This window comes from Carcharhinus amblyrhynchos, chromosome 1 (assembly GCF_965287045.1).
Source record: "Carcharhinus amblyrhynchos chromosome 1, sCarAmb.v2.hapA, whole genome shotgun sequence".
Taxonomy (NCBI): domain Eukaryota; kingdom Metazoa; phylum Chordata; class Chondrichthyes; order Carcharhiniformes; family Carcharhinidae; genus Carcharhinus; species Carcharhinus amblyrhynchos.
In genome coordinates, this window is record NC_137324.1 from 125652469 (window position 1) to 125674135 (window position 21667).

Here is a 21667-nt window from a genome sequence, read left to right on the forward strand (position 1 = left end):
ATTCAGATCGAGTTGTGTGCTGTGCCTTTATCCAAGGATCATATAAATCACCGTTAGGCAGCTGTCCAGGAGCAATGTTTGATCCTCAAAGATAATGAGACTGCTTCATCTAGATTAACATACACCTCTGATACCACACACATACTTCTCTTACAGACATTTGTATATTTCCCGATTGACACTTACTTTCCTAGTTCAGCGTCATACACGGGGAGAGTGGGGACTAAACATGGAATAATATTCAGCATTAAACATGAAGACAGGAACAAGCTATAGAGAAACAAGGAAGTCTATGGATTTTGAAGTTTGATGCTACTTTTTTCAAATACTCACTCTCATAAAATAAACACCATTGTAAAGTACTTCATGGAGAAACAATTATGAGGTTTAGTTGCAACAACTACTTGTGCCATCCACAAACAACAAACATCAATGTGACAACAACAGGTTGATCACTAACATTGCTGAGCACTTCTCCAGAGACCAGAGCATATTTGTCTCAGATTACAGGCTGATGGGTGTTTTGGCCAGCCATCGGTGCAGTTCAAATGTCACTGATGTGAAAAAATAAATAAAATCTACTCTCCGTGGTGAGTTTGTGTGAGAATTAATGGCCACTGAAGATTCTGATGCGAGTTTATAATGGGGGGCACATGTTTGACCCGCAAATAAACGCAGGACTTTAAATCACATTGAACGTCAATTGACTCTGTGAAGTTTGAAAATTTTATAAAATATATTCACAGAAGTGAAAAATATATACATGATTGAACACTCTCACCCTCAGTACACATTCAAAACTTAGAAATCTTTCTTACTGTATTGCTCTGTTGAGGTGCAGCCCTAACATGCACAGCTGAGGTGGAGGCAGCCTGCTTTGTGCTGTGCCCTGTTGTCAGAGATGACTTTGACAGGCATCCTCTGGTGGTCTGAGACTTTGAGGGCCACAGCCTTCTGAGAATCTCCTGCTTGGAGATAGCTGCACCTTCCTCAGCCTGACTTGCTGGAGTTGATGGGGTCACCAGCAGAGGGCACTCTTGAAATGTCCTGGTGGATACCACTGGGATGACTAGCTGGTTCCCCTCTTCCTTTTCTGACTCCTTGGGAGAAGGGACACCTAAGGGGAAGTCGAAATGGCCCATTGCCCTCTCACCGAGCAACTGATGGAACGCACCTGTGGCTAGAGGGATAGTCACAGTAAGAAGTCTCACAACACCAGGTTAAAGTCCAACAGGTTTATTTGGTAGCACAAGCCGTTAGCTTTCAGAGCGCTGCCCCTTCATCAGGTGAGTGATGAAGCTGGTGAAACTTTAAGCTGGTGTTATGAGATTTCTTACTGTGTTTACCCCAGTCCAACACTGGCATCTCCACATCATAGAGGGATAGTGTGCAGGTCCAAATGAAATCCAGCAGAAACTCGTGGTCCTGTGTCTCCAAGGCAGCTGTCTCCCTCCCAACCAAAACTTTGATGCATTTGCACACCCAAGCCACAACATCAGACAGGATGTGGATGGACTTTTCCATCTTTTGTTCCAGACGGCTGACAGTCTCTAACAAATCTGCCTGATGTTCTCCTGCCTGTCACTGCATCTCCAACATCTGTCATAAGAATAATTCCAGAGGTTCTTCATCAGACATGAACTCAGCAGACGTTTGATCACCAGCAGTGATCAGAGTGTCAGAGATCTTGGCTGCTACTCCCTACATCTGCTGTGGGCACATGTCTGTGAGGTGGTCGCAAATTGTAAACCCAAACCTACTCTAAAGTTGGGTCCCACAGTGGTGCGTGCAGCTGGTGGAGGATGCAGGTCCACACCATGACGGATCTTCAACTGAGGATAGGTCTGTTTCCTCTTCAGAGGTAGTCTGGGGCCCAGGACTGATTCCTCTTGTCAAGGATGTCCTCCTCTGTGTCTTGCTGGTACCTGAAATATAGAGGAGAGATTTAGTGATTGACTAGGCGAACACATATTACAGATCACTCAGTTGTTGCCCACGTTTTTATTGTAGGCTGGATTGCACACTCACTGGCTTGTTGGGGGAAGCCAATCTCCCCTTCCACTCAGGTGGATCCCTAAGTTTACCAACCAGCTCTGTGGCCTGTTCCTCAAATGGTGAGAGGGTCCCCTGGGTGGCTGGAAAATTCTAGCCCATGTTTCAGTAACGTCAAATAAATCAAACTCATATGAGTCACTGAATTATCTATCTTGTTACGAATGTTTTGTTCATCCAAATATAGCACCTTTATTTTTTGCCTTTTATTATCTTTCACTGATGTGGGTAGGCTGAGTTACTGGTGCTATATTAGCATTATTAAAGTCTCTGGCCTTTACAGGCATTATCTGCTTGATTTTACCCAAATGGTTATCCTGCTTTATGGCCTTTGTCTTTTGTCTTCAGACTTACAAAATTATTCCTTGTCTGAACCTTACTAATGTGTCCTCTGCCAACCTAGTTATTCGATTCAGCAGCATATTAGTCCCAATCTAGTTTAACTGGAGTCTATCACAAAGGGACAGGTCCCGCATTGCTGTTTGTATGAATAAAGCTTTTGTTGTATCTCCACGAGATTACACACTGAAGAATTTTCAAAGTAGCATTCTCCCCTTTTTCATTTGGGACCATGAAGTTTTTTAAAAAAAATCTCTTCCATCAGCTGGGCCAAATCATTTGGTTCCTTCCTTGTAGCTTCATTTATAGGTAAAGGTAGAGTCCATAGAATCAATATCCATTTCAGTCATGGATACTGATTCAAAGCTAATCATCTCTTTATGGCATGAAATGCTGACTCCAATTTCATCTGACTCTATTCCAATTCTATTCACGTTAGCAACAATAACTCATCCATCCTGCAACTCTTCATATGCAAGTCATGCTAGGTGTCTAAATACAGAGGGCATCAGAGGGGAACGTAACTCTGAGTCTATGAATTCTATGAAAGTATTTCAAATAACAACCATTTTACGCAAACAACCATTTTAAACTGGAAATAATTCAGAGAAACCCAAAATGCAAAAGGAGGCCATTCTGTCTATCAGTTCTGCACCAACCACAATCCTACCCAGGCCCCATTCCCACAACCCCACATATTTACCTTGATAATCCCCCGACACTAGAGTCAATTTAGCATGGCCAATCAACCTAACCCCCACATCTTTGGACTGTGGGAGGAAACTGGAGCACCCGGAGGAAATCCATACAGCCACGAGGAGAATGCGCAAACTCCACACAGCCAGTGACCTGAAGCCGGAATTGAATCCGGGTCTCTGGTGGTGTGAGGCAACAGGGCTAACCACTGTGCCGCCTTAATAATTGTGATTTTACAATTTAGGTACTCAGCAAATGTTATGACATAGAATAAATTATTGGATGTTCTGATGAGAGGTTATTGACATTAGGCTAGATTTTCATCTTTGAGGGAGGTAGCAAGAATTGGGTAATTTCTAAGCTTCACATGCCCGTTAGGGAAGAAAATGTCTGCAAAGGCTGGATTTTCATTCTGGGGAAGGGCAGCTAAATGGAGTCAGGTCTGCATATCCCAAAATAACTGATTGGCAGACACAGGGGTTGCATGATGTGGAGGTGGGCTGTTTAAAATGTCTGCCTTGGTGCTCTGGCACTTTGTCTCTGTTGCACTAAAATCAATAAAACGAAAAAAAGCCCTCCAGCCCTCACCTTTCGCACCCCCTCATCTCCATATCCATCCATGCCAACTTATACCCCTCATCCATCTTCTTCCATGACCCCTCATGCCCCCCACACCAATCTTTTTCCAATATCCAAGATGCTTGAACCCTCATATCCACCGTGCAGTTCTATACCCAGTAGACACTCTTACACAGAGCCTCTGAATATTTTAGCAACCTTTAACAATGTCAGTCATTTGTAAAAATTCCTTTTACTACAACACTTCAAAAGTGTCAATCATCCAGATCTTTTAAAATATCAGTGGCAGAAAGTGCTTGTACTTGAAATCACTTTATCTTGTGTAAATAGCTTTCTGCAATTGACAATGGTAGATCACAGAGAAAGAGCTGTCAGCACAGTAATGTTTTCCTTGGAGATAGCTGTTTCAACAGAATAATGAATGTCTAGGCTCTTACACAAGCCTCATTATGCACTCTTGGCTCTCTCTTGTCTGACCTGCTGGGTAATTTCCAGCATTTTCTGATTTCCAGCATAGGTAATATTTTGTTTTTGGATAAATTATAAACTGACATTCAAATAATGTTTGTAGAAACATATTTATTAGTGCTAGTGATGTTTCATGGACATAAGATATCATACAGATACAAATAGATTAATTGCTGCTAACTTAATTAGCAATCTACTGTGTGAAAAACATTGCAAAATAACATTTCCTGCAATGAAATTTGATTTTACTCCTGAACCTTGACCTGAAAGAACCTTTAGTGAGAAGCTTCAGAAGCCACGATTTTCTGATTATAAACAACAGCAAAAAAAACCCATAAAGAACAAATAAGCTACAACAAAACAGACTCAAGTAGAACTTGGCACATACTGTAACATTTTCACCATTCAGCTATAACACAAAAGTTGAACCTTGCCTTATAACGTCTTTGTAAATTAACACATAATAATGCATATGTCATACTAAATGCTCAATATTATGGAACATAAAAAAAATGGCTAGACCTTGAACCACCAGTCTAGAAACAGTCTACTCAACATGTCTATACATCAACTACATTGAAACATTTCATTTTTGTGTAACTTTTAAACAGGCTGACTGTATAAACCTGTTTTATACATGGCAAAAATAAGAAAAAAGTTCAAGTTGTTCAATTATTTTGAAACATGTAGTCAACGCTTTGTTTCACAGAAAGATTTGTTTGTCATGTGCAAGGATTTACAATGAATCACTCTAAGGCATTAATTATTTCAGTTTCCACAGGCCTAATGCTTTAGTAGCATGATGACTTCACCTTGTGTCCAAGCTGATTCTTCTCTTTGTCCTTCTGTTCATGTTCTAAGCTAGGTTTGACAATCATACAAGGTTCTCAAAATTGTTGGCTCATAAACCCAAAAAATGCTTTTGAATGTAGAGTAGCACCATAAGAAATCTGTTTGACATTACATGTTCTGTGGCCTTTCTCATCCGTTCCAGGCTTTAATATTTCTCTTCAGTTTTGGTTCATCCACAGTTTTAAGAAGACATCCCAGTTTCCAAAGTTGAACTTGAAAAATGGGAATATGGTGTACATATTTTAACCTTTCTATTTTGTCTCACTCACTGGGATTTGTAGCACTTAAACTTATCAACAGTTTGATTACAGATTTTTCAGCACATGGAATAATTATAAAGATACTGTTAAGGAATTGTAGTTTGCAATTTTTCTTTCCTTTCAATTCTGTGATCATTTTGCTCATTCTATTGTGGAAATACTATGTTTATCTGGTTATCTATTAATTTAATTTTCATACACATACAATTCATATGCTTACAACCTCAGGTGATTTACATACAGTCCAGAGACACATCGAATAGCTGCAGCCTGAAAGCAGGCCCCACAATATCATTCTAAGTGCAAACTACCAACATATATATATAAAAAAACTATCCTGGGACATTCCAGTGGCAAAATATAGAAAACGCTATCAGGATTTTCAATGCTCTCAAATCTGTTTTTGGTACTGAAGGAATTCACAGCTTGCTACATTGCTCATCTGCATGAAGTCATGTAACAGAGAGACATGATCACAGGTAATACAGTCAGTAAAGACATCTAGTTCAAAAAAAATGGGAAAAAAGACTGGCAGAGCCCCATAAATTATGCAGTAAATGGTTTGCCTTTACACTGTAAAACCACATGTTGAAGATTGAACAGTACAGAGAATGCATCTTCCCTCCTTTTATTGTCCTTGGTATCTGACAAAGTAAAACTGTGATTGAGACACAGAGAAGCTAGCTCATTGTGCTCTGATGTAGCTTCATTCCTATGGTATTGCAGGTGGCTGAGATGAAGAGTAGAGTAGTCTGCATGGGGATATATTTCACTGAGTGAACCTCTGTAGTCTTTAGTGACCAAAGTCAACACAGCACACAAACCTTGATAATCATCCTGCAGGAAGGCAGTATTCTGTGACTGCAGTTTAATTCCCAGGCTAACTGTTAGCCTGCACTTGGAGTTTACATTGAACCTTCTACTGGAATACCTCACCTGCACACAGTCAACTCAACAATACACATCTTTCAGTTCCTCACTACACTGTCAATATAAAAAAGTTCAGGTTATTTTTGCTTTTGTTAAAAAAAGAGAAATGGAAATCATACTGAGGATCAGATTACTTTTTGGTGTGAAGGGCATCTTGGAACTTTGTACTTGTATATCGTATATGGAATCCCTTTTTGTTTATTGTGTCGTCAGTATGGAAATGAAGTAAAATGGCATTTCCTGTTGAATAGATTTCTTCAGGTGGCTGTAAAAATGAAAATAAACAAATAATAATAACTACCTTGTAAAAGACAACTGGACCCAGAAAATACATGACAATAACTTGTGCTTATTTAGTGCCTCCAACCTAGTAAAACCTCCCAAGACATTTCATAGGAGCACAATCAGACAAAAACTGACAGTGAGAACCAAGAGATATCAGAGAAATGGAGAACAAGATTTCTTGTTAGCTATATGGCTGCACAAATGGGTAGCAATCAGGAATGTGTGTGCAGGAAACAGGAAGCTTGTATATAAACAGCGACCCTTTTAAGATGTGTGCTTGTGTGACTACATGGCAATCAAATGGCTGTGTACAACAAAGAAGCATTAGAGAAAATAGCAGTGGAGAAATTGAAAAGTTCAGCAGAGGAATTCCAGAACTTCGGGCAAGACAGCTGAAGGCATGCCACCTATGAAGGGGAAAAGGGAATGGGAATGTATAAAAACCAGAACTGGTGGTACATAAAGTTCACGACGGATTGCAGGGTTGGAGATGGCTGCAGAGATATGGTGCAGTGAACCATGTAGAGATTTTAACACAAGGATAAGACTTTTAAAGTCGAGGCATTGTTGGAATGAGAGCCAATCTGAGGTTCATGAGCAAAGGAGAAAATGGTACAGGCTAGGATGCTGACAGCTTAAATTTTGGATGTATTCATCCAAAATTGAACACAATTTTGTGGAAAATGAAACGCCAACCAGGAGAGTGTTAGAATAATGAGTTGAGTCTGGCACAGTCAGGTCTGGAGGTAACAAAAGCCAAGTTAAGGGTTTCAGCAGAATTTAGGCTGAGGCCAATGAGGTTACTGAGGTGAAAATAGGCAGCCTTTGTGATGGGGAGGATATGGGGTCACAAACTTAGTTCAGGGTCAAACAGGATACTGAGGTTGTGAGGTTGTGAAGAGTCCTGTTCAAATATATAAACTGGCTAGGAAGAAGGATTGGGGGAGTCAGGGGTGAGGAAGCAGAATTTCTGGTAGGAATTGGAAACAAAAATCAGTCTGACAATGCAGAAGCAGATGTCATCAGTGTACATGTGAAACCTGATGACATGTCTTTAGATGATGTCACTAAGGGCACATGTAAAGTTTAATGTTTATTTATTAGCCTAGTTGCCACATTCTGGTGCCTGTTCAGGTCCACTGAGAGAAAATTTAGCATGGGCAATGCACCTAACCAGTATGTTCTTCGGACTGTGGGAAGAAACCGGAGCACCTGAAAGAAATCCACACAGACACGGGAAGAATGTGCAGACTCCACACAGACAGTGACCCAAGGCGGGAATTGATCCTGGGTCCCCTGTGAGGCAGCAGTGCTTGAGGGTAAAATAGAAGGAGATCAAGGATAATTCCTTGGGAGACTCTGGGGCTAGGAACTGGGGGAAGAAATTCTCTAGCTACGACTAGATAGACAAGAATTCGAACCAGGTGAGGGTAGTCCTACTCATCTAGACAACAGAGGAATAGCATTGGAGGAGGATAGCAATATCAACCATGTCAAAGTTCTGCAGAGATTGAGAACATAAGAAACAAGGTCAGCAGTAGAGTAAAAGATCCCCGAAGTCTATTCTGCCACTCAATATTATCATGGTCGATTTGCCTTAATTCCACTCTCCCACCTGCTCCCCTTATTCCTGGATTCCCTGAGAAACCAAAAATCTGTCGATATCAGCTTGAAACAAACTCAATGATGGAGCCTCCACAAAACTCTGGAGTACAGAATTTCAAAGATTCATAACTCTGAGTGTAGAAATTTCTCCTAATTTCAGTCTCAAGTGATCAATCCCTTATTCTGAGCTGTGGGCCATGTTCTAGATTTCCCACCCAACAGAAACAAGTTCTTAGTCTCTATCTTGCAAATCACTTTTAGAATTTTGCATGTTTCAATTAGATAATTATATCTGTGAACATATATTTGTGTAAGGTTCACTGTGAAAACAAAACAGTTATTATTTTATGGAAGAAAGAAATGGTTTTGAATTTCTATAGGGTTCTCCTTCAAGAGCTTTGACAGTAACTTGGCCTAACCTCCAGTGGGATGGTGTAATACATGAAACACTTAATTACACCATTTATCCGGGAACTGCCAATATACCAAAGTTAGAGGAGGATTGGGACAATTGCCACAGAAATTCAAGGCCATTAACGTGTTTCACATTATTTAAGAGGAAGTGTGATAAATGTATGAACGAGAAAGGAATAGAAGGATTTGTTGATCGGGTGAGATGAGGGAAAGGTGGAAGGAGGCTGGTCTGGAGCACACATCTGTGGGTTGTATGTTTCTGTGTGGTAAAATTATGTGTATATTTGGTTAAATCTAAGGAGTAAATTTAATCAATTTCATTACCATTTTATAGGATTGTAAAGTTTACATAGTAAGTAGTCAGATAATAACAAATGGCTAAACCACTGTCACATTTCTTACCCCTGATCCGCAAAATTGTCCAAGCCTTGAAGCTGTTGTGTCAAAGCCATCAAACAGTTCAATAAAGTCATAGCCACAGTCAGCTTCCACTTCCACTTCAAATGTCTGGAACGACAACTCCACCCCATAACCTTTTTCTGCTATAATTTGCCACTCACAGTCTACTTGACCTGGGTAGTTGTTGTCTCCAAACTGCGCATGGGAATACAGATCCTTGGATTTTATTTCAGCTTTCAGTCTCCCACCACATTCTGAAACAAAGAATTCACAGCAGTGTCACAGATTTGTACTACAGCATATCTCTTCACAAGAACACAATTACAGACATGGACCTTTTTATTTCACCCACTATGGCAGCCAATTGTACTTTAAATGCCAAAGAGATTGAGCCTGAAGGTCCATTTCATGCTCTGATCACTGTATATTCTAATATCTGCCCTTAATTTGACATGCACTCCCTTGTTCTATTCTAGAAATTCAATTAAAAGTAACTCACCCGATTTAACCTTTTCAATTTGAGCACACACATACATGTGATATTGAACCTGCCAAACCCTATTGCAGTACTGTTACCCTTGAATCAGAACATTGCGGGTTCAAGTTCCACCCCAGAGACACATGCACAAAATATAGGCTTGACACTGCAGTGCAATACTGAGGGAATGCTGCATTGTCAGAGATACCATTATTTGAATGCGACTTTAAATGAGGCCCTGTCCATTCTCTCAGGTGGATGTAAAGTATTTAAAGGCACTATTCTAAAGAAGAAGATTGGAGTCATATTTGATATCCTGGTTAATGCTTATCTCAAAAATCTCATCAATCAATCCTGGTAGGGAATGGAGATATAAAGGGGTTGAATGTCCATGGTGAAAAGTAGAATGTTGAACTTTGTAGCCAAGAGTAGAATATAGGCCAGAGGGCAAACAACATGCCATACTTCTGTTTTCATTTTTAGTCGAGAAGTAAATCCATTAAAAGATCTGAGTAATAAACGAAATGGTAGCATTTATTCACTATTATCCCCAGATTTGTCCAACTTCAAAATAATGCTGGAGAACCAGGAGCAAATGCCAAAAGCAGGGTAGTGCGGAAGATGGAAAGCTGATAGGTTATTGACCTGAAGTGGTAACTCTCTTCACAGATGCTGCTTATTTTCTGTAGTTTCTGCAGCATTTTCAATGACCACATGATCACCAGATTCAGGTATAAAAAGAAAAGAGCACCAAACACCAATTAGCAGTTCTATGGATTAAACATGTTTAAGGCAGCATTTTGCACCTTATTACATGTTATTCAACAAATCGATGAACAAATTTCCTGTAAGGTATTTTATTGTTTGCTTCAATTTTCACCTGTAAATATCTAGTCAGGCTGTGCAGAGCTACAGCAAAGCATCATCTATTGACTTACTCTTCATCTACCAATGCTCAAAACATTTCCACAAGAATTGCAGGATTAGGTATCATGACTCAGGCAAATGTATTTTTCATTAAATGCTTCTAGTGCCCTCATAGCTTGATAAATAGTTGCTGAATAATTTAATCTTGAGTTTATAAATAAGTTTGTTAAAGATGGCAAAGTAATGTTTGTTCTCAGAAAGACAAATATTTTTACAACTAAACAAACACAGAAGATTAATAAAATAGAAAAGTTAAAACAATTAATCTAATTTTGAATTAGTTCAAACAAGATTTTCCTTTGCATCTGCTTCGCAGTCACTTTTTGACAAACTGAGGCTTAACTAGATATTAGTGCCAGAGATATTTTGACATACTGAATGTCATAACGTATCAAATATTACCACTTGTCAATGAAATTTTAAAGAACAAATCTACTTTGAACTTTCTTAATATTGCCTTTATGCTACAGGATTGTCACTGGAATTTGCTTTGGGTTACCCCAAACAATTAGAATTGAACTATGCTGCCACCTCTATTTAATTATTAAGAGAATGGGGCCTGCTAGCCCCTGGCAGAATCCTGATGGTCCATGGAATTGGACATCGGCCTAAAATGGGATTACTGCTGGGTGACAAACCCAACACGACGCTCCTAGCCCCGTCCTGCCGGCCCAGATAAGGTTCCCATCCCAAGCAAATGGGAACCCAACAATAAAGCAAAACCCCTCATCTGCATGTGACTGGCGGGCTGGAAGTCTGATTCAATAGCCTCCCGCAATGTACCCACCCTCCCAGCAGACGTCTACTAGGTGATTTTGCCTTGCACTCTGACAGGGGTAGGGGTAGCAGATTGGTAATTGCTGTGCCCATGTGCCATGTTAGGTGTTAATATTCCTTTATAAAGTGCTCTTAGAGAAACTACCCATCAGTTTTGTCTGGAAGATGCTTTCTCGCATAAAGCACAGCTGTTCTGAAAGCCCTTTGAAATGCTTTGATGGTTAGTTTCACTGGGAGTTACCTTCTATCATTGAAAGAATAGCATCTGGTGTCTGGATCCTTTGAAGTGGTGTGATTGACAGGGTGGGTAATTTACAAGATCTCATTTCCATTTTTTAACTGCAATTTTGCAGGCTTCCAGGTGTTCATGGGGCATGGATATCAAAGTGACCAGGGCACTTCAAAGGTTTTAAAGGACAGAGCCAATAACGACAATCTTATTCCAGAATGCCATTTGAAATCACCATCCTGAAAGTGCCCACTTTCCCAGAGTAACAAGGACAACTGTAGCCACGAGACCTCTATCCCAGAGGAGAGTCCAGACGTCAACTGCTGAGACCACCTAGCCCACCACCTCTCATTTCCCTGGGGGGTGGGGGGGCAGGGTCCTCCCTCTGCAGTCTGGCAGTGGCAGGTGCATAAGGGCACAGCACTTACCTGTCTGCTCCCCTTCAGAGTCCAAGGTTCCTGGTCAGGATGTCAGGGGCACTGCAAGATTGGTACTGCCAAGGGGTAGTGCCTGAAAGGGAGGGACTGATGGGACCCCATCTCAGGGTATCTCTCTTCTGAGGGAGGGGGAAGTGGTCATGCTTGTGCCCAGCTAGTATGGGTGGGGGGGAAGGGCTGGTGAGGAGGTGACCCACTCTTTCAGTGGTGAGGTGGGGGGTGTGGGATGTCCTTCTGTTCTGAAGCACTGTGGGTGAAGCCTGCCTCTCAGAAGGAGATTGTGCGCCCTTTAAAGCTGGCACCCTGAACTTTTAAAGCTGGGCTTGCCAGGGTGTTTAACATTTTGAATATTTAAACAAGCTAAACATGGGAGACGCTGCTGATGCCAGCAGGAAATACTCTTGCTTTCCCATTGGTGGGAGCACTTACAGCTGATTAGACTGAATCACATCCTGGAGCTGACGTGGATGCAAGACTTCCTCCTCAACAAAAATCAACAACCTAATTCTTGAGACACTGAGGCTCATCAGGGGGAGGGAGGGTGCCATTGATAATGGGGTGCAAGAGACATTCACCCCCCCTAGACTGGCTAACTCTAAGGGTCAGGAACAAGAGGGGGCTGCTGAGAGGAGGAAGGAGGGTGGGGACCGGAGGAAGGAGGGTGGGGACCAAATGCCTCAGCCTCTCAATCTGCATAACAGGTTTGAGGTTCTTGCTTCCAGTGTGGACAAGAACGAGGGAGGTGAGGTTGGTGAGCAAACTGCATACGGTACAGTAATGCAGACATCGGACGTAGGCAAAGAGAAGGTGAAAAGGAACGTAGTCGTAATTGGGGATAGTGTGGTTAAAGGTATTGACAATGTCCTTTGTCACAATGACAAAGAGCACAGAAAGATGTGTTGTCTGCCTGGTGCTCGGGTCCAGGATGTCGCATCTGGGCTGCAGAGGAACCTGGAGTGGGAGGTTGAGAATCCGGTCGTTGTAGTACATGTGGGTGCCAACGACGTAGGCAAAATGCGAACTGAGGATCTGGGGAGGGAGTATGAAAAACTGGGAATGGAATTAAAAAGTAGAACCGACAAGGTGGTTATCTCTGGACTACTGCCTGAACCGAGTGCAGACGGGCATAGGGTTGATAAGATTAAGGAAGTGAATGGGTGGCTCAGGGATTGGTGTGGGAGGAATGGGTTTGAATTTCTGGGGCATTGGCACCAGTATTGGGGTAGGTGGGACCTGTTCAGGTGGGATGGGGTTGGTCTGAACCGTGCTGGGACCAGAGTCCTGGCGAATCGTGTAGATAGGACTGTAGATAGGGCTTTAAACTAATTAGGGGAGGGGGTGAGGGTGCGAGGGTAGGTGAAATTACGGGGTCTAAAGTAAAGGAGAGGGTACAGGTAAGGGAAGAGGCCAAGGATGTCCCAATAATAAAAGGAGTAGGGGGCGTGAGTAAGGTTGGTGGCATTCTGGTAAATAGGGTACAGGTGAAGGCTGGGATGAAGGCATTTTATCTGAATGCACGAAGCATTCGGAATAAAGTGAATGAGCTGCTGGCGCAGATCAGCACAAATGGATATGATCTGGTGGCCATTACAGAGATGTGGCTGCAAGGTGACAGGGACTGGGAGCTGAATGTACAGGGGTATTAAGTGTTTAGGAAGGATAGGCGGGAGGGAAAAGGGGGGGGTGTAGCTCTGCTGATTAAGGATAGCATCAGGGTGGTAGTAAGGGATGATATAGGAACCAAAGAGCAGAAAGTGGAATCGTTGTGGGTGGAGATTAGGAACAGCAAAGGGAGGAAGACGCTCATGGGTGTCATTTATAGGCCTCCAAATAATGATCTGGAGGTGGGGCGGGCTGTTAACACGCAAATAAATGTGGTGTGCAGGAATGGAACGGCGATAATTATGGGGGATTTCAATCTACATATTGATTGGTCGACCCATGTTGGACACAGTGGGCTCGAGGAAGAGTTCTTGGAATGCTGCCGGGATAGTTTCCTTGAACAGTGTGTGTTGGAGCCGACAAGGGAGCAAGCTATCTCGGATCTGGTGTTATGTAATGAGGCGGGTAAAATTATGGACCTTGTGGTGAAAGATCCTCTTGGGAAGAGTAATCATTGTATGGTGGAGTTTCTGATGCAGATGAAGGAGGAGAAAGTGGGTTGCCGGATATGTGTCCTTTGTTTGAACAGAGGGGAGTACGGTAGGATGAGAGAGGAATTGGCGAATGTTGATTGGGGGAGCGCGTTGGAAGGTAGGTCTGCTGAGGAACAGTGGAGGATCTTTAAGGAGATCTTTCTTGGTGCTCAGTAGAAATTTATTCCGATGGTTAAAAAGGATCGTAGGAGGAGAGATAATCAGCCATGGATAACAAAGGAGGTAAAGGAAAGTGTTAAATTAAAAGCGGATGCGTTTAGAGTAGCTAAGAGTAGTGGGCGAGAAGAGGATTGGGAGAGGTTTAAATGTCAACGAAGAATGACAAAGAAGTTGATAAAGAAGGGTAGGATAAACTATGAAGCTGGGCTAGCGCTTAATATAAAAAAGGATAGTAAGAGTTTTTATAAATATATAAAAAGGAAGAGGCTGACTAGGGTGAACGTTGGACCCTTAGAGGATGAGAGGGGGGACTTAGTGGTAGGGGATGCGGAAATGGCCGAGGCCTTGAATAACTTTTTTGTTTTGGTCTTCACGGAGGAGGACGTGAATAATTTGCCGGGTGTTAGCGATGGAAAGATGGTAGGAGTGGAGGGCCTGAATGACATTATTGTTACTAGAGAGGCAGTGCTCGACAGACTGGAGGGACTGATTGTGGACAAGTCCCCAGGACCGGATGGAATGCATCCAAGGGTTCTGAAAGAAATGGCGGAGGTGATAGTGGATGCCTTGGTGATTATTTTCCAAACGTCGCTGGATTCGGGGGAAGTGCTGGTAGATTGGAAAACGGCTAATGTTACGCCGTTGTTTAAGAAGGGTGGCAGGCAAAAGGCAGGGAATTATAGGCCAGTTAGTTTAACGTCTGTTGTAGGTAAAATGTTAGAATCCATGATCAAGGAGAAAATAGCGAGGCATCTTGAGGAGAATTGTTTGATAGAGCAGACGCAGCAAGGTTTCGTTAAGGGGAAGTCGAGTCTGACGAATTTGTTGGAGTTCTATGAGGATGTGTCTAGGGCGGTGGATAGAGGAGAGCTGGTGGATGTGGTGTTTCTTGATTTTCAGAAGGCGTTTGATAAGGTGCCTCACAAGAGGTTATTACAGAAGGTCGGGGGCATGGAGTTGGGGGTAGGGTGTTAGCGTGGATAGGGGACTGGCTGTCAAATAGGAGGCAGAGAGTGGGGGTCAATGGGTGCTATTCAGATTGGTGGTTGGTGACTAGTGGAGTGCCCCAGGAGTCGGTGCTGGGGCCTCAGCTATTCACCATTTATATAGATGATCTGGAGGAGGGAATCGAGTGTATGGTGTCGAAATTTGCTGATGACACCAAAATTGGTGGAACGGCAAATTGTGCGGAGGGTGTGGAAAGTCTGCAGAAGGATCTAGATAGGCTGGGCGAATGGGCCAGGAAATGGCAAATGGAATTTAATGTTGGCAAGTGTGAAGTTGTCCACTTTGGTAGGAATAATGGTAGGAAGGACTATTACTTACATGGCGAAAAACTGCAGCATGCAACGGTGCAGAGGGACCTTGGGTCCTTGTGCATGAGTCGCAAAAACCCAGCCTGCAGGTGCAGCAGGTGGTCAGGAAGGCGAATGGGATGCTGGCCTTCATAGCGAGGGGGATTGAATATAAAAGCAGGGAGGTCTTGCTGCAACTGTACAGGGCACTGGTGAGGCCGCAGCTGGAGTACTGTGTGCAGTTTTGGTCGCTGCACTTACGCAAGGATATTTTGGCCTTGGAGGGAGTGCAGAGGAGGTTTACTAGGCTGATACCGGAGTTGAGGGGGTTGAACTATGAGGAGAGGCTGAATAAACTAGGCTTGTACTCGTTAGAGTTTAGAAGAATGAGGGGAGATCTCATTGAGACATATAAGATAATGAATGGGATGGATAGGATAGAGGTGGAGAGGCTCTTCCCGCTCAGAAAGGACAGTAGGACTAGAGGGCACAGCCTCAAGATAAAGGGGGGGCGGTTTAGAACAGAGTTAAGGAGGAACTTCTTCACTCAAAGGGTGGTGAATCTCTGGAATTCTCTGCCCGTTGAAGTGGTGGAGGCTGCCTCGCTAAATATATTTAAGACGTGGGTTGATAGGTTTTTGGTTGGCAAGGGGATTAAGGGTTATGGGGAGAGGGCGGGAATGTGGAACTGAGACAGATCAGCCATGATCTTATTGAATGGCGGGGAAGGCTCGAGGGGCTAGATGGCCTACTCCTGCTCCTATTTCTTATGTTCTTATGAGTTATACTGCAGTTTCTGTACCAATGCAACATCAAAACAGTTATACTGGCAGAGCAGAAGCTCAACATTATTTTGCCTGTTTGTACTGACTTGGAAAATGAAGGATAGTGAGGCTAATTCTGATTTGTGACCTCCTGTATTAATTCGGCCCTGTCAGTGTGTCAGTTGTCATATTGGAAGTTAAATGTCCACTGCATCTGCCTGAAACAGACAACTAGTGTTCTGCACTGGAATTCAATGGGAAATTGCAGTACAAATGAGCAGAGCTTACACGGTACAATTTTCATCTCATGAGACATATAAAATAGTTTGGGTGACTAGCTGACTACCTTCTTGCTTATCTCTGAGTCACCCCATGATATGCTAAGTGGGCAGATGCTGAAATCAGTAGTGCACCACATGTAAATACATATTTAAAAGTCTATTAGGTTTGTTAGCAAGTCTATTGACTGGGTTGAAGCTGGCCATAGCATAATATGGCTGGGGTAGGCAGGAGTGGGCAGGTTATTTTTTGTGGCCTACACAAAAGAAGGTAAAGATGGATGGGGGGGGCTGCTGCGGTCATCTCTGTGCATCTGGGATACCGTCACAAAGAATATCAGCCCCACCTTTCTGCACCACCTGCTTTCAAAACCCACCCCCCCCTTCTCTACCCTGTTGGGTACAGGGCCCCTCCCCCCACCACCCTGCTGAGCTATAGGGCCCCCTTCCCACCCACCCTGCTGGGCTACAGGGCCCCTACCTGCCCCCCTAACCCCAGGACGTACCTTTCCGGGACAGCCGTCCATCACCTTTCTGCTCCTTCTTTTAGTCTCAGCAGCACCCACAACTGACCATCGGTGCTGCCAGGACTGCTGGAGCTACCGATCAGTTAGATTGGCCAGCAGCTCCTGAGGATTACCTCCCACCTAACAGCAGAAGTAGTACCCTCAACCACTGTCGCCCACTTGGAGTGTGATATGATTGTGGGGCTGTCAGCCAACTTTCCTTCAGGAGAGCGGTCGCCTCCCCTCAAATTCCCGCACCGCTTGAAAAGTAGCCCTTTCTGTACATTTTTGAATTGCGCTCTGTATATTCAAGTCTAGGTCATTAATATATATGTGAAAGAAAAGGGTCCTAACACAGATCCTTCAGCATAACATATTGAAGGACTGATAATCCCAACTTATACTGCTGGCTGCCCCATTACTGACTGTCTGGGGACAGTGAAGCTACATACGCATCTGCTCAAACACATGTAGAGCTCTGTTTATCAACACTTGCATGCTGGTTCAACTTTTGACCCACTATATGGTAACATTAAAATAATTCAAGTTAAATTTAGAGAAGCTCTCAGGTGATTCAATAAATGATCTGCAACCATTTTAAACATGGCTCTGCTCTGGACTGTGGTCCTCACATAGACCCCTTAGAGAACCTTCCCCCAATCTGGAAAAATGTTCACTGCTGCTCTCTGTTTCCTGTTACTTAACCAAATTCATATCCACGCTGCTACTGCCCCTTTTATTTTCATTTTGTTTACAGGCTTGTTTATCAAAAGCCCTTTGAAGTCCAAGCACATTTCATCAACCACGTCACCCTCATCAACCTGGTCAAAAAAATTCAACTTAGTTAATCACAGTTTGCCCTGAATAAATCCATACTTGCCTACACTCTCCTACCATTCATTCTTGGTGCATGTCGAGTTTCCTGATCAGATATTGCAATAAATTGTTCTCTCTCTATTTGAAACTCTCACATAAAATAGATAACATTAAAGTTGTAAAAACCTGCCAGATAGAAGTAAAGAACCATAACAGAATGCAGCTGTTTAGTCTCAGTGTGATTTAGAGAGAAGCACAGCTGTGTTTTGGAACTTGATTCCCAACATTAAGATTTCACCGTCAGAGAAAATACAGATTAATCAAAAAATGCACTTCTGTATTTCAAAAATGTCACCAACCACTTCAATGTACCAGAATTCAAATACAGAAGCCAAGAATTATCTGGCACACTAAAGGTACATTTGTGCATGTACCTGTCTCAAGCTGGTATTAATCCACAGTGTTGAAGGACTGATAACCCTAAGTTATACTGTTGGCTGCCCCATTACTGACTGTCTGGGAACAGTGGAGCTTCATACGCATCTGCTCAATCACATGTAGAGCTCTGTTTATCAATATTCGCATGCTGGTTCAACGTTTGACCCACTATATGGTAACATTAAAAGAGGTCAAGTTTAGAGAAATTCTCAGGTGATTCAATGAATGATTTGTAACCATTTTAAACGTGGCTCTCCTCTGTATTGTAGTCATACTTCAGAGGTTGCGAGCGTGGATAGAGGATTGGTTGTCAAATAGGAGGCAGAGAGTGGGGGTCAATGGGTGCTATTCAGATTGGCGGTTGGTGACTAGTGGAGTGCCTCAGGGATCGGTGCTGGGGCCTCAGCTATCTACCATTTACATAGATGATCTGGAGGAGGGAACCGAGTGTATGGTGTCGAAATTTGCTGATGACACCAAGATTGGTGGAACGGCAAATTGCGCGGAGGGTGTGGAGGGTCTACAGAAGGATCTAGATAGGCTGGGCGAATGGGCCAGGAACTGGCAAATGGAATTTAATGTTGGCAAGTGCGAGGTGGTCCACTTTGGTAGGAAGAATGGTAGGAAGGATTATTACTTACGTGGCAAAAAACTGCAGCATGCAACGGTGCAGAGGGACCTCGGGGTCCTTGTGCATGAGTCGCAAAAACCCAGCCTGCAGGTGCAGCAGGTGGTCAGGAAGGCGAATGGGTTGCTGGCCTTCATAGCGAGGGGGATTGAATATAAAAGTAGGGAGGTCTTGCTGCGGCTGTATAGGGCATTGGTGAGGCCGCAGCTGGAGTACTGTGTGTAGTTTTGGGCGCTGTACTTACGCAAGGATATTTTGGCCTTGGAGGGAATGCAGAGGAGGTTTACTAGGCTGATGCCGGAGTTGAGGGGGTTGAGCTATGAGGAGAGGCTGAATAAACTGGGCTTGTACTCGTTAGAGTTTAGAAGAATGAGGGGAGATCTCATTGAGACATATAAGATGATGAATGGGATGGATAGGATAGAGGTGGAGAGGCTCTTCCTGCTCAGAAAGGACAGTAGGGCTAGGGGGCACAGCCTCAAGATAAAGGGGGGGTGGTTTAGAATGGAGTTGAGGAAGAACTTCTTCACTCAAAGGGTGGTGAATCTCTGGAATTCTCTGCCCGTTGAAGTGGTGGAGGCTGCCTCGCTAAATATTTTTAAGACGCGGGTTGATGGGTTTTTGATAAGAGAGGGGATTAAGGGTTATGGGGAGAGGGCAGGAATGTGGAACTGAGCCACGACAGATCAGCCATGATCTTATTGAATGGCGGGGCAGGCTCGAAGGGCTAGATGGCCTACTCCTGCTCCTATTTCTTATGTTCTTATGTACATGGCCATCCTCATGACTTTTGCTTGCATGCCCTAGAGCGAGTGACCCTGTACAAAAATCACGCCATACAATTTGTCTTCATGCAAGTTTGATGCTATAATTGGCCATGTTGTTTTTAGAACAGTTGTGTTAATAGATTACCATTACCAATGCTGGGAGTTCCTAATATTTCACATTTTGCCATGTATGTCCTCCAATGCACATGAATAATAATATAATGCACATGAAAAACAAAGAACCCGTAAGCTGTTATTACTTCGTTCCACATCAATTTTTAAATAGATTCCATCAAAATTATCAGATTTATCTAAAGCAACATGTTTTGTTTGTGTTTGTCTTCAGAATTTATTATCCTTTCACTTTACTGCCAGCTATTAACAAAGTAAATGAGATGGCGTTATTGGCATTCAAGATGCCACACAATACCAGATTGGTTAATATTTAATCATTCTTCTGAAAGGCAACACTTTCTCCTATGATAACTTTAATTCTTCCCTGAAGGTGCTGACTCCTTACTGTCTTGAATCACCCTTTCGATAGTTCACCCAAGCAGTGCCATGACTCAAGTATGGGTCTGTAACAACAACAACAAACAGACTATTCAGTGAGAGGCTAGAAAATCGCACTCAGTTCTGGGCACCCCACATTAGGAAGGGTAAGTTAGATTTGAATGGGCTGCAATGCAAATTCACCAGAATACCAGGAATGAAAAAGTTAAATGATGAAGATAGGTTCATGTAAAATCTGGTTTACATCCCCATTAATATAGAACATTAATGAGTTATTAAATGAGGTGATTAATCTGATTAAAAGATTTCATCATCTAATTGGAATCTCTTTTTTTCCCCTCTAGTCGGGGAGTCCGGAACAAGGAGGGCATAGCCTTAAAACTAAATATCAGGAAACACTTCTTCACAACAAGGGTAATGGAGTTTTGGAACTCTTTTCCCCAGGAAGCTGTTGAGATGAGGTCAATTAAAAATTTTAAAACTGAGAATGATCAATTTTTGATAAGCAATTAAAGATTCTGAGACAACGCTGATAAATAGTGTTAAGAAGCAGATCAGCTATGGTTTAATCATAAGTGGAAGAGGCTCAAGGGACTGGTTGGCTTCCTCCTCTTTCTATCTTCCTGTGTGATCCTGTCTTCTTCTGGTATATATATACTTCTGGAAGAAATCACGAAATATCAGCTGGAAGCAGGAAATCTTAACACTTCTCCACTAGTAACCCAAAGAGCCCAGGTAAATTGTAACACTCAACTATCACGTACTTTCACCATCACCAGTCTGAGAATAGTTATTTTAACAGAGACTAGACTCAATTCGAGGATGTTCCTCACCGATTTGACAATTTCCTGAAACCCTGGAGAACCCTCTTCCAAAAAGGTTATTCAGTAAGTCTTCGAATTGCAAATTATCCCACAAATAGTGGAGAAAGAGCAGGCATTAGAGAAGTTTGGGAGGACACCGTCAGAATCTGTACTCTTTGGCTAGCTAAGAAATAATCTATTTCAAACTAGGGCTTACAGTTAGTATTAGAAGAAAATTGATATTAATACTGCATCAGATTTGTTTCATCAATTGGAACAGTAGAGGGTGCTGTAACCCTTCCCATGTTTTTACTGAACCATCCCTATTTAGAATGGCATCTGCCATCTTGGGAAGCCTCATTTAAAATTAAACATAATGACTAATTATAACCCCAATATATTTACTTTAATATGCTCTGTGCATCAAGCTAGCTGCAATGTATTGCTATGATACTATAATACACTAAACACTGCATCAGAATTGCACTCTTGCAATTGGCATTCATTGGCATTCAAATTGCATTTAATGCAATTGGCATTTAGCAATTACCTGTAACACCTGTGCTTCACACTTCCTCATTTGTAGTTGTTCCAAATCAAGAGCTACTGATCTTGGAAACATTTTGATCCATAGGCAATTAACATTTTAATATCATGCTATTAAATATAACTGGGATCATGTTCCAGTCTATGAGACACATGTAAATGCATGCCTATGATATCATTAGATATCCAGAGATCCTGCTTGACATTAAAGAGCATCATCAGTGTCAAGAGTATCATTTTTCCGCCATCATTGACACATTTTCAGCATATA

The 21667-nt window shown here is 42.6% G+C and overlaps 1 protein-coding gene across 4 annotated transcripts in view; it reads right to left on the minus strand.

Moving 5' to 3' along the window:
* Positions 1-1434: 1434 nt before the first annotated feature.
* Positions 1435-21667, minus strand: part of tll1 (tolloid-like 1) — a 303989-nt gene continuing 283756 nt past the window's right edge. For all 4 annotated transcript variants that reach the window (XM_080192042.1, XM_080192060.1, XM_080192049.1 and 1 more), the window contains 3 exons: positions 8883-9133; positions 6311-6441; positions 1435-1925 (listed from right to left, as the gene is read on the minus strand). In XM_080192042.1, the coding sequence (XP_080048168.1) occupies positions 1856-1925; positions 6311-6441; positions 8883-9133 (452 nt within the window). In that variant the 3' untranslated portion in view covers positions 1435-1855. The remainder of the gene's footprint in view (positions 1926-6310; positions 6442-8882; positions 9134-21667) is intronic.